The sequence below is a fragment of the Phoxinus phoxinus genome (genome assembly GCF_949152265.1).
Source record: "Phoxinus phoxinus genome assembly, chromosome: 4".
NCBI classification, from domain to species: Eukaryota; Metazoa; Chordata; class Actinopteri; order Cypriniformes; family Leuciscidae; genus Phoxinus; species Phoxinus phoxinus.
This window is the reverse complement of record NC_136879.1, coordinates 15,259,299-15,271,208: the sequence shown is the minus strand read 5'-3', so window position 1 is coordinate 15,271,208 and position 11,910 is coordinate 15,259,299. Positions and strand designations below refer to the sequence as shown.

The following is an 11,910-nucleotide window of genomic DNA, read 5'->3' as shown; positions in this document are numbered from 1 at the left end:
TTGTTGCTCTTGCAAGAACACCTTCTACTGCATTGGCTGGCAAGACAAGAGCACTTCACAAGCTCCACAACAGCCTCTGGTGCTGTTGGAAGTTCTGACAGGACAGGAGCCCATTGCCCATCATCAATTTGCCTCCATCCCAGTGATAGTGCGTCAAGAATCTTTGGCAGGCACTGTATCTTGTGCCCAAGCATTTGCTTGCCAGTGTGATCTCAGAATGTGCACATTCAGTGGTTATAAATCAAACTGAGAACAATCACAAAACATCCAACTCCAGTCAGAAATCAATACCAGAGAGAAACTAATGTTGAGTTTCAGGAAGTTTATTAAAAAACTAAATTCACATGACCAGGATAACTTCTCCACTAGACACCACAGTTTGCCCACTAGAGATGGTCTTGATGTGCGCATCTCTTCCTAAAACAAAAAAAAAGTGATAGAAGCATGAGGCATTTAAATAAATGTTGTGCCTGAAGTCAATTTACAGCAAGCACTCACTTTTCCTAGTGCAGCTTTGCTCACAGGAGCCAGAAGAGGGATGGCACACCGCTGTACTACAGTGGATGAAGATCTAACAGAGGGGAAAGGGTTAAGCCATATAATTCACTATAAAAATAAGTAATATTAAGGCTTGAGGTAAGGCTGCGGAGCATACGGTTTCCTGCAGAGGAGCCAGTGATGCTGGATCTACAAATGTGAACATTTTCACAACAAAGCGCTTGTAGTGGGTTGGGAACTGAAGACCAGAAGATCCAGCCATTGGAACTAATGTGGTCAGGTAACGATCATCCTGGTAAGGGCATCTGAAAGGCAAAGAGGCAGTCAGAAAAGCCTTACAGCACATGGATAAAGACTGGCCTTACTCACCCATCAACCAGAAGGTCCCATTGGGGTAGACTGAGTGGACTGGGGGTTTGTGTCGCCCAGCAATGTCCCAGCATCAGGACAATGTTGGGGTCGGTCCTCTCCAAAATGCGCACCTCAACATACACAGGTTCTCGCAGGACTTTTGTAATTGGATAATCAGCACCACTGTAGTAGGATGTGTACGCCTCGTCCCCTGAGGATAGAGTGTTTAACTAGAAACTGCTGCAACCTGGAGTTTGTGAGGCTTTAGGCACACTTGGGACAAACACTTACCTTCTGCACAGCCTTTAGTGACACATTGACCATTTGCCAGTCTAAGCTCAACCCTGAGGGGTCCAGGAGCAGCTACTGGTGGAGGTGGAGGAACACTGTTGACCTCAACAACCAGAGCTTCCACAGAAGTAGCAGAGTACCTACACTGGAAGAGAAGCCTGGACAAACCATGAGCTTGTAGCAGTTGTCAATTATTAACATTTATGATAAAGCATAGGTCACCTACTCAAAATGGCTGTCCCTTGTGATGGAACCAAGTGGTCCAATACCCACTTCATACGAGGAGATCATTCGGTTTTCATACACCACATATCCACTGTCCTCCTGCAAATAGTAACACTGTTGGCATCCAGTCCATCCTAAGCCACACAGAAGAAAAAAAAAACACAAGCAGCTACTCACAATCATGCTTGTGCCACATGCAGTGACAGGGAACTGGTATATAGCAAAGAAAGGTGTGGATCCCACAGGACTGCAAGATGGGTCACTTCCACCCAAGAGACGGACAGAATCCAGGCTCAGTCGAGGCAGCGTAACATCTCTAGCCACCACTACCACAAACTGACCATCTCTTATACACTGGACAGTCACTGGAATGAGTTACAAGAGCAGGTTATTGCTGAAAATCAGTTTAACATGAACACTTTGCATTGACTCAATCTTACCAGCCTTCCCATAGTAACACTGCTGTCCGTTAAAGCAGCAGTTGATAGCTGCACACTCAGCACCACTGATACCAGGTGGTCCACATTGAATCTGCTCATAATCAGCTACAGCACATTTGTCAAGGGGCTCTGCCTGTGCCACTGGCTGCTTAGGCTGAAACTGCGGAGAAAACTGCTGACTAGCTTGCGGTTGAACTGACTGAGGAAACTGTTGACTAGCTTGCTGTTGAACTGACTGAGGAAACTGTTGACTAGCTTGCTGTTGAAACTGCTGATTAGCTTGCGGTTGAACTGGCCGAGGAAACTGTTGACTAGCTTGCTGTTGAACTGGCCGAAGAAACTGTTGACTAGCTTGCTGTTGAACTGACTGAGGAAACTGTTGACTAGTTTGTTGTTGAACTGGCCGAGGAAATTGTTGACTAGATTGCTGTTGAACTGACTGAGGAAACTGTTGACTAGATTGTTGTTGAACTGGCCGAGGAAATTGTTGACTAGCTTGCTGTTGAACTGACTGAGGAAACTGTTGACTTGCTTGCTGTTGAAACCGCTGGTCAGTTTGCTGGAACATCAGAGTTTGAGGATTCTGGGGCAGACTACTCCACTGTGGAACAGAATGACTGAACGCAAGGAGCCAAATACAAAGTGCCAGAGACTGAAGAGCACACCAACTTCCTGCCATTGTTCAACAGCTAGTCACACTGCTGAGATGCTGCCCTTTGGTATTTTTGTACCATACAGACTTTGGCTAATTAATGATAATCCATCCCTCTTCATTAACAGTCATGATTCTCCAGACTTGTATGAGTGGGAGTCTATGCAATGCGTGATTCTATTGGTTCTTACAATTATTATAATTTTTGTATTCTTTCCACACTTTTTGAACAAACACAAAAGCACATATTGAGCTGAATTCTGAATAGTATGCTAGTACAATTTCTTTCATTCTGAAGTCAACCTTTGTTTTCTCCTTCATTAGCTTAATTTGATAGGCTATTTGATGTTTTGGCTATTCTGGATTATATATGTTTTTTTTTTACATCTTGCGGTTTTCATGGCAAAAGGCCTGTGTATTTAGGGTATGTTTACACAACAACGACGTACTAAAAATGGAAATGTTTTTTCTTTGAGTTTTCCTGGGCAGACGACAACTTAGGGTGACGGCCCTGAAATTGGTGCGTCCCTCAATACATTATTATTATTTCATCCCTGAAATTACAATACTACAGTAAGAAATATAATAAAAACTGTGACTGGCATTTAAAAATCTATTTGTGCAGCCGTCATGTTCTAGCTGTAAAAATAACCAACCAACCTAACCCTAGCCCTGAAATTATAAGGCGATAATATATCCCAAATTTATTGAAATGCACATTTATTGTCTTGTCAGATGAGGATGGGCTCCATCCAAAGTTTTTCTCTTCAACTAAACATATTATGAAACTATTTTACCTGCTGCCATCACCATTGTCTCCATTGGGACAAATGCAAATAATAGATTTTACAATGAAAGCGTTCAAAAACATTATTTATCTAAACTGTTAAAACACGTCAACTTGTGGATTTCTGAACTGGTGTGAGTGAATGGAGGCGGGGCTAATTGTTGCATATTCGTAGAACCACGTATACTAAATGAGGCAACAGTGTAGTTACATTCAAGCAATTTTAAGGCGTGAATAACTTTTCCAAGGATTGTTTTTTAAAATATGTAATTTTGGAAATCAAAGATGAGTTTTAAAAATGTGTTTAAAAATGGAGTGATGAGAGTGTTGCGATTCTCCAGGATTGTTTTGAGACCACTGACTGGCTGATGTTTAGAGAGGCAGCAGATGGGAACATTAACGAATATACAGATACTGTTTCCAGCTTTATCTATCACTGCATTGAGGACATCATTCCTAAGAAGCCACCAACATGAAGGACTATCGGCCGATAGCACTGACCTCTATCACCATGAAGTGTTTTGATCGGCTGGTCAAACCATTATTCTGCTCCTCGTTGCCCCCCACCCTGGACCCTATGCAGTTTGCATATCGGTGCAATAGGTCTACAGTTGATGCTATCGCCCTGACCATGCACACCGCTCTCTCCCACCTGGACAATGGAAATACGTAGGTGAGAATGCTGTTCATTGATTACAGCTCTGCATTCAGCACCATCATCCCCTCCAGACTCGTCTCCAAGCTCGTGGATCTGGGACTAAACATCTCCCTATGTAAGTGGATCCACAACTTCCTGACGGGGAGGCCACAGGTGGTGATAATCGGTGACTGCACCTCATCCACACTAATCACCAACACAGGCACGCCCCAGGGCTGTGTGCTCAGCCCTCTATTGTTCTCCCTGTTCACACATGACTGCGAAGTAAACCACAGTTCCAACCTCATTGTGAAGTTTGCTGATGACACAACCATTGTGGGCTGCATTTCTGACGGAGATGAGTCAGCCTACAGAGAGGAGGTCGACACTCTGCTGACATGGTGCCATAACAACAACCTCTCTCTCAATGTCAGCAAAACTAAGGAGATGATTGTGGACTTTAGGAGGAGACATAGGGAGGAGCATGTACCCCTGCACATCAATGGATATATAGTGGAAAAGGTCAGCTGTTTTAAGTTACTCGTGGTCAACATCAGCAATGACCTTACCTGGTCTGCTCACACGGACAAGGTGGTCAAAGCGGCCAAGAAACGCCTATTCTTCTTGACGAGACTGAAGAAGTTTGGCATGGACCCAGTCATCCTCACTAACTTCTATAGATGTACAATTGAGAGCACACTGACTGGTATGGGAGCTGCATTGACAGGGATAGAAAAATCCTATGCAGTGTGGTTAGGTCTGCAGAGTTCATCATCGGCAGGAAGCTCCCAGCCCTACAGGACATCTACCACACACGATGCCTCAAGAAAGCAGGCAGGATTCTAAGAGACTGTTACCATCCATCCTTCAGTCTTTTTACCCTGCTGCCTTCAGGTAGGCGATACCGAATCATCCGGGCCCGCACACAAAGACTGGATAACAGTTTTTTCCCCAAGGGCCATCAGGCTCCTAAATGGACAATGACCATCTCTCTTCACTTTTCTTTAGTCATTTATACAGTGTCACTTTAGTTAACTGTTTGCACCTAGTATATTATGTTACGTAATGTCAGGTTACTATGCGGTGTCTTGTCAAAATAATTTAAATGCCAGTTAACCGTGTGTTGTTCTGTGCATCTGACAATAAAAGACTTGACATTTAAAGGGTTTGTTCACCCAAAAATAAAAATGACCCCATGATTTACTAAGCCCATCAAAGTGCTTCCATCCATCATAAAAGTAATCCACACGGCTTTGTGGGGGTATATGAAAGCCTTCTGAGGTGAATTTATGTGTTCGTGTAATAATTTTTTTTTTTATATAAACACTATTGACTAAAATTTAAACTGACTAAAGCTTGGAAGAGCCGGGACATTTAATATAACTCAGATTGTGTTCGTCTGAAAGAAGGTCACATACACTTAGGATGATTTGAGGGTGAGTTAATCATAGGGTAAATTTCATAATTGGGTGAACTATCCCTGTAAGGGATAAAATTAACCACAGAGAGACTTTAAGACCAAATAACTAGTCATGTGAAAGTGCACACTCTTCAAGAACTCATAAGGGCAATTCTTGCATGGGCACATATGCAATGCTTTCAAGTCCTGTTCACACCTGGGGTCCGTTCTTCGTACGTTGCTTAAAACATCCGAGATCAAACGAGACATCCAAGATGATATAATCGGCCTAATCATGATCTGGCTAATTGGGTTCTTCGAACACACCAGCCGGTTATGATTAGTATAGCTGGATTGAGTTATCTGAGATAATTGCGCGTGCATGCGCTGGTTTAAAAGGGGATATGTATCGATAGTAGAAACATTGATCAGCAACGCTGCTATTGGCTGCTCACCGTGGCCAAAGAGCACACACAGTTTTTCTCCGCAGCAGAGCAAAAGCTATAGTAGCCTAGTCGAAGTTTATGCAGAATTTTAATGTTTAATGAAAACGCCAGGGAAGACATCAAAGTCTGTAAAAGCCAGGAGATGGGGCTGGCAAATAGTAGCAAACAAATTAAATTCAATAGTGGGGACCATGTTAAATGTTTCTATCACTTGTTACAGTATATACATTTTTGTATTTTAATTTAATTTCATAATTACTTAGTTCATTGTAATGTCAGAGCCACCACCCACTAGAACATTGGAACAAGTAAAAGTGAAAATGGTAATCTTTACTAAGCTACTTATACTGTTCTTGGTCTCTTTTAAAAATACACTGTTAAATGATGTGCATGTGTTGTTCATGTGCAGCAACCAAGAAAAAGCCTATAAAAATTAATAAAAAACAGGTGGTGGTCACTTACTCCCCGACAGAAGGGCTGGCCCTTGGGTTGAATGTGAATTGACCCTATTGTGGGGGGCATCTCTGGGGGCAGCTCTTCCTTAGACCCACGGCAGGGACCAGTAGCAACAGCTTCATTACTGGTAAATTTTAGTTTACTTTTAGATACTTTTAATTATCTTAGTAAACTGTAAAATAATTTGTTGCTGCATTAAATTAAGTAGGCCTAGTATCCAAATGGCTGGTCTAAAGCCTGAATTGCTTTACTTTATGAAAGTGAACACTGCATGTAGGCTAATGTAAAAATATCTCTCTAAAAGAACACACGGAGTATTATTGCTGACCTGCATAATATCTCTTATTGCAGGCAAAATATGGCTTGATCATTGGCTTTTCTTTACAAAGAATAATTGAAATAAAAAAGGAACTAAGCATATTTGTCTTTTATTAAACATTTAGTGAATTTTAAAAATGGTGTCCCACAATTCTGTCCCGTGCCGCTCTGCTACTAGGTCCGTCCAAGTACACTGGTGGAGGTCATCATCAGGCTGGAGATCATTAGGCTGGAGGTCATCATCAGGCTGCACCTCCACCACAGGGATCCTCTCCTTTCTGATGTGTAATACGGCACATGTAACAATAATGTCACAGTCCCTGTCAGGTGCAACCCTCAGACTTTTCAGACACTGAAATTTTCCCTTTAGTTGCCCATGGTCAATTTAAAACTGTGCCCTTGTCCTGGCTAGAGCTCCAATGTCCGGGTTGTGGGTCAGGGAATGGGGTCATAAAATACTGCCTGCAGGTATAGCCCCTGTTTCTCCAAGCATGTTGTAATCACCTACATAATGAAAAAAAATAGTTATGTTAGGCTCAGAATACGTGTAGCCTGTGTAATACAGTGTGCTTAATATTTATATTTTCCGTTTCCATGTTCAAATAATGTGCTACATGTGACTATGTGACTGATATATAGTGTCACACACCGCCAAGACATTTTAGTCAGTCAACTGCATACTTTTTGATTCCATTCCTTTTTTTTTTTTTTTTCATTTAATAATATTACTAATATGATATATTTAGAATTGTAATAGTAACTTACCTGCACATTTACACTGTTCACAAAATCCTCTTCATTGAGGCCTTGATGGGAACGTGTGTAGCTACAGTCTGTGGCATCAATCACGTTAGTGAAGCCTGACACAAAGGCTACAGTAAATCATACTTATTGGCTAAGTCATGATTGCATGATGTTCATTAAAAAAATATAATGTACCTGCATTGGCAAAAAAAAAAAAAAAAAAACTTTACAACCTTGGGTCTGGAAAAACCATAAAAACCCCTAAAAAAAGCTTGAGCGCGAGGTAAACTTTGTGAATGGCACGACGGGCAGCACTTTTCACCAAGTTCACCATATCACTCGCAAAGAATCTCAGGGAAATGCACACAGTTTGTGCTGTTGTTAAAGCCCGACTCCGACATTAAATGTGTTGTTCCAACAAATTAATGATATGACACTCACGAGTCACGAGAAAAAATATATCTCTCTAAAAGTACGCTATCGCGTTGCGCTAAAGGACTTCCCGGATCACCTCCGCTTATAAAGCCGCGGGATCTAATCCTGTTAACATGAAATAAGCCTGCTCGCGAGCAGGTTTAAGATTGCGCACCTGTTGCTATGACAGCAAGTCCAGGATGAGCGTCGAAGAACCAAACAATCCAAGATCATGCCAAATCGCCAACAATCAAATCCAGCTAAGTGAGTTAGCGACGTACGAAGAACGGACCCCTGGTATTAAGGTGCATTTTGGTTGATCGTATCACAAGTAGAAATTCCTTTTTACACCTGGTGTTTTAATTGGTCTCATTTGTCCACTTCTGTCCTGATCTCTTAAAGGAGAGGGTCTAAGTTTGCAGATGTTCAAACACATGAGCATCTACTCCAGGGATGTTCAATTTCGGTCCTGGAGGGCCACTGTCCTACAGAGTTTAGCTTCAACCCTGACAAAAACTCTTTTCTAGTAATCCTGAAAACATTGATTAGCTTGTTCAGGTGTGTTTAATTAGGGTTGGAGCTAAACTCTGCAGGACAGTGGCCCTCCAGGACTGAAGTTGCCCATCCCTGATCTACTTTATGAAAGTAATCTGGTTAAATATGTTTAACTACCTCTGGAAGAGATCAAAATTAGACAAGCTCAAACAAAAAAAAAAAAACATTTTTTGAGTCACCAGTTAACTGGTGATCGTTTTTTTTTTAAATGCTTAGTACTAGGTGTAAACAAGGCCTTGGACAGCATCCTAGGGTGGATATAATAGTTAGGGAATAATGCTTAAACCAGTCTACTTCTCAAACATTACTAGAACTATCCTGAAAAAAAAAGTGCTGTAATAAACTTGGGATAAAAGTAAAGTACAGGTTGATACACATTTTATTCCAGATAATGCTTTACTTGCATGACTAAAGAAGAAAAAACAAAAACAAAAAGTGACCTTACAGGGGATTGGGCATGCTTGAGTATCAATACATGCAGTTATGTTAGTCCAGCCATAAAGTCAAACGTAAAGCCACAATCAGAAGTTACACAAGCCTTAATTTGAGGGGCCCCAAGTTAGCAACTAGAGCGTAGTAAATAGTTGAAATAAATGGGCCAAGCTTCTACCCAAACCATTTAACTTAAGTCTAAAACCTCATTGCACAAAATAAAGGGTTTAGTAGTGCAGCCCTATAAATCAAACTGAGAACAATCACGAAACATCCAACTCCAGTCAGAAATCAATACCAGAGAGAAACTAATGTTGAGTTTCAGGAAGTTTATTAAAAAACTAAATTCACATGACCAGGATAACTTCTCCACTAGACACCACAGTTTGCCCACTAGAGATGGTCTTGATGTGCGCATCTCTTCCTAAAACAAACAAAAAAAAGTGATAGAAGCATGAGGCATTTAAATAAATGTTGTGCCTGAAGTCAATTTACAGCAAGCACTCACTTTTCCTAGTGCAGCTTTGCTCACAGGAGCCAGAAGAGGGATGGCACACCGCTGTACTACAGTGGATGAAGATCTAACAGAGGAGAAAGGGTTAAGCCATATAATTCACTATAAAAATAAGTAATATTAAGGCTTGAGGTAAGGCTGCGGAGCATACGGTTTCCTGCAGAGGAGCCAGTGATGCTGGATCTACAAATGTGAACATCTTCACAACAAAGCGCTTGTAGTGGGTTGGGAACTGAAGACCAGAAGATCCAGCCATTGGAACCAATGTGGTCAGGTAACGATCATCCTGGTAAGGGCATCTGAAAGGCAAAGAGGCAGTCAGAAAAGCCTTACAGCACATGGATAAAGACTGGCCTTACTCACCCATCAACCAGAAGGTCCCATTGGGGTAGACTGAGTGGACTGGGGGTTTGTGTCGCCCAGCAATGTCCCAGCATCAGGACAATGTTGGGGTCGGTCCTCTCCAAAATGCGCACCTCAACATACACAGGTTCTCGCAGGACTTTTGTAATTGGATAATCAGCACCACTGTAGTAGGATGTGTACGCCTCGTCCCCTGAGGATAGAGTGTTTAACTAGAAACTGCTGCAACCTGGAGTTTGTGAGGCTTTAGGCACACTTGGGACAAACACTTACCTTCTGCACAGCCTTTATTGACACATTGACCATTTGCCAGTCTAAGCTCAACCCTGAGGGGTCCAGGAGCAGCTACTGGTGGAGGTGGAGGAACACTGTTGACCTCAACAACCAGAGCTTCCACAGAAGTAGCAGAGTACCTACACTGGAAGAGAAGCCTGGACAAACCATGAGCTTGTAGCAGTTGTCAATGATTAACATTTATGATAAAGCATAGGTCACCTACTCAAAATGGCTGTCCCTTGTGATGGAACCAAGTGGTCCAATACCCACTTCATACGAGGAGATCATTCGGTTTTCATACACCACATATCCACTGTCCTCCTGCAAATAGTAACACTGTTGGCATCCAGTCCATCCTAAGCCACACAGAAAAATAAAACAAGCAGCTACTCACAATCATGCTCGTGCCACATGCAGTGACAGGGAACTGGTATATAGCAAAGAAAGGTGTGGATCCCACAGGACTGCAAGATGGGTCACTTCCACCCAAGAGACGGACAGAATCCAGGCTCAGTCGAGGCAGCGTAACATCTCTAGCCACCACTACCACAAACTGACCATCTCTTATACACTGGACAGTCACTGGAATGAGTTACAAGAGCAGGTTATTGCTGAAAATCAGTTTAACATGAACACTTTGCATTGACTCAATCTTACCAGCCTTCCCATAGTAACACTGCTGTCCGTTAAAGCAGCAGTTGATAGCTGCACACTCAGCACCACTGATACCAGGTGGTCCACATTGAATCTGCTCATAATCAGCTACAGCACATTTGTCAAGGGGCTCTGCCTGTGCCACTGGCTGCTTAGGCTGAAACTGTTGAGAAAACTGCTGACTAGCTTGCAGTTGAACTGACTGAGGAAACTGTTGACTAGCTTGCTGTTGAACTGACTGAGGAAACTGTTGACTAGCTTGCTGTTGAAACTGCTGATTAGCTTGCGGTTGAACTGACTGAGGAAACTGTTGACTAGCTTGCTGTTGAACTGACTGAGGAAACTGTTGACTAGCTTGCTGTTGAACTGGCCGAAGAAACTGTTGACTAGCTTGCGGTTGAACTGGCCGAGGAAACTGTTGACTAGCTTGCTGTTGAACTGGCCGAAGAAACTGTTGACTAGCTTGCTGTTGAACTGACTGAGGAAACTGTTGACTAGTTTGTTGTTGAACTGGCCGAGGAAATTGTTGACTAGATTGCTGTTGAACTGACTGAGGAAACTGTTGACTAGATTGTTGTTGAACTGGCCGAGGAAATTGTTGACTAGCTTGCTGTTGAACTGACTGAGGAAACTGTTGACTTGCTTGCTGTTGAAACCGCTGGTCAGTTTGCTGGAACATCAGAGTTTGAGGATTCTGGGGCAGATTACTCCACTGTGGAACAGCATGACTGAACGCAAGGAGCCAAATACAAAGTGCCAGAGACTGAAGAGCACACCAACTTCCTGCCATTGTTCAACAGCAAGTCACACTGCTGAGATGCTGCCCTTTGGTATTTTTGTACCATACAGACTTTGGCTAATTAATGATAATCCATCCCTCTTCATTAACAGTCATGATTCTCCAGACTTGTATGAGTGGGAGTCTATGCAATGCGTGATTCTATTGGTTCTTACAATTATTATAATTTTTGTATTCTTTCCACACTTTTTGAACAAACACAAAAGCACATATTGAGCTGAATTCTGAATAGTATGCTAGTACAATTTCTTTCATTCTGAAGTCAACCTTTGTTTTCTCCTTCATTAGCTTAATTTGATAGGCTATTTGATGTTTTGGCTATTCTGGATTATATATGGTTTTTTTTTACATCTTGCAGTTTTCATGGCAAAAGGCCTGTGTATTTAGGGTATGTTTACACAACAACGACGTACTAAAAATGGAAAAGTTTTTTCTTTGAGTTTTCCTGGGCAGACGACAACTTAGGGTGACAGCCCTGAAATTGGTGCGTCCCTCAATACATTATTATTATTTCATCCCTGAAATTACAATACTACAGTAAGACATATAATAAAAACTGTGACTGGCATTTAAAAATCTATTTGTGCAGCCGTCATGTTCTAGCTGTAAAAATAACCAACCAACCTAACCCTAGCCCTGAAATTATAAGGCGATAATAT

At 42.1% G+C, this 11,910-nt stretch overlaps 1 protein-coding gene across 6 annotated transcripts; it reads right to left on the bottom strand.

Moving 5' to 3' along the window:
* Positions 1–285: 285 nt before the first annotated feature.
* On the bottom strand, positions 286–11,335 carry LOC306996543 (zona pellucida sperm-binding protein 4-like). Of its 6 annotated transcripts, none has more exons than XM_079609143.1 (10): positions 11,036–11,263; positions 10,665–10,723; positions 1,806–2,325; positions 1,543–1,730; positions 1,367–1,464; positions 1,141–1,298; positions 868–1,060; positions 656–803; positions 499–571; positions 286–417 (listed from the first exon to the last, which is right to left on the bottom strand). In XM_079609143.1, exons 4-10 carry the CDS (start codon positions 1,546–1,548, stop codon positions 341–343), a joined length of 753 nt encoding a protein of 250 aa, XP_079465269.1. In that variant the 5' UTR covers positions 1,549–1,730; positions 1,806–2,325; positions 10,665–10,723; positions 11,036–11,263; the 3' UTR covers positions 286–340. The 6 variants fall into 6 exon arrangements, with proteins under 6 accessions (XP_079465269.1, XP_079465268.1, XP_079465265.1 ...); XM_079609142.1 differs by having other exon boundaries at positions 1,806–2,352; positions 10,652–10,686; XM_079609144.1 differs by lacking the exons at positions 286–417; positions 499–571; positions 656–803; ... (3 more) ...; positions 1,543–1,730; positions 1,806–2,325 and adding exons at positions 8,956–9,069; positions 9,154–9,226; positions 9,311–9,458; ... (3 more) ...; positions 10,193–10,380; positions 10,856–10,982 and having other exon boundaries at positions 10,456–10,723; positions 11,056–11,263.
* Positions 11,336–11,910: the final 575 nt, after the last annotated feature.

What these genes read in the sequence shown, in the direction of transcription:
- LOC306996543 (XM_079609139.1), bottom strand. Translation starts at nt 11,242, where the DNA reads ATGGCAGGAAGTTGGTGTGCTCTTCAGTCTCTGGCACTTTGTATTTGG. An exon ending in CATGTGGCACGAGCATGATT is followed by an intron (nt 10,120 to 10,192) that starts GTGAGTAGCTGC and finishes TACTATTTGCAG; the next exon opens with GAGGACAGTGGATATGTGGT. An exon ending in ACAAGGGACAGCCATTTTGA is followed by an intron (nt 9,954 to 10,021) that starts GTAGGTGACCTA and finishes TGGTTTGTCCAG; the next exon opens with GCTTCTCTTCCAGTGTAGGT.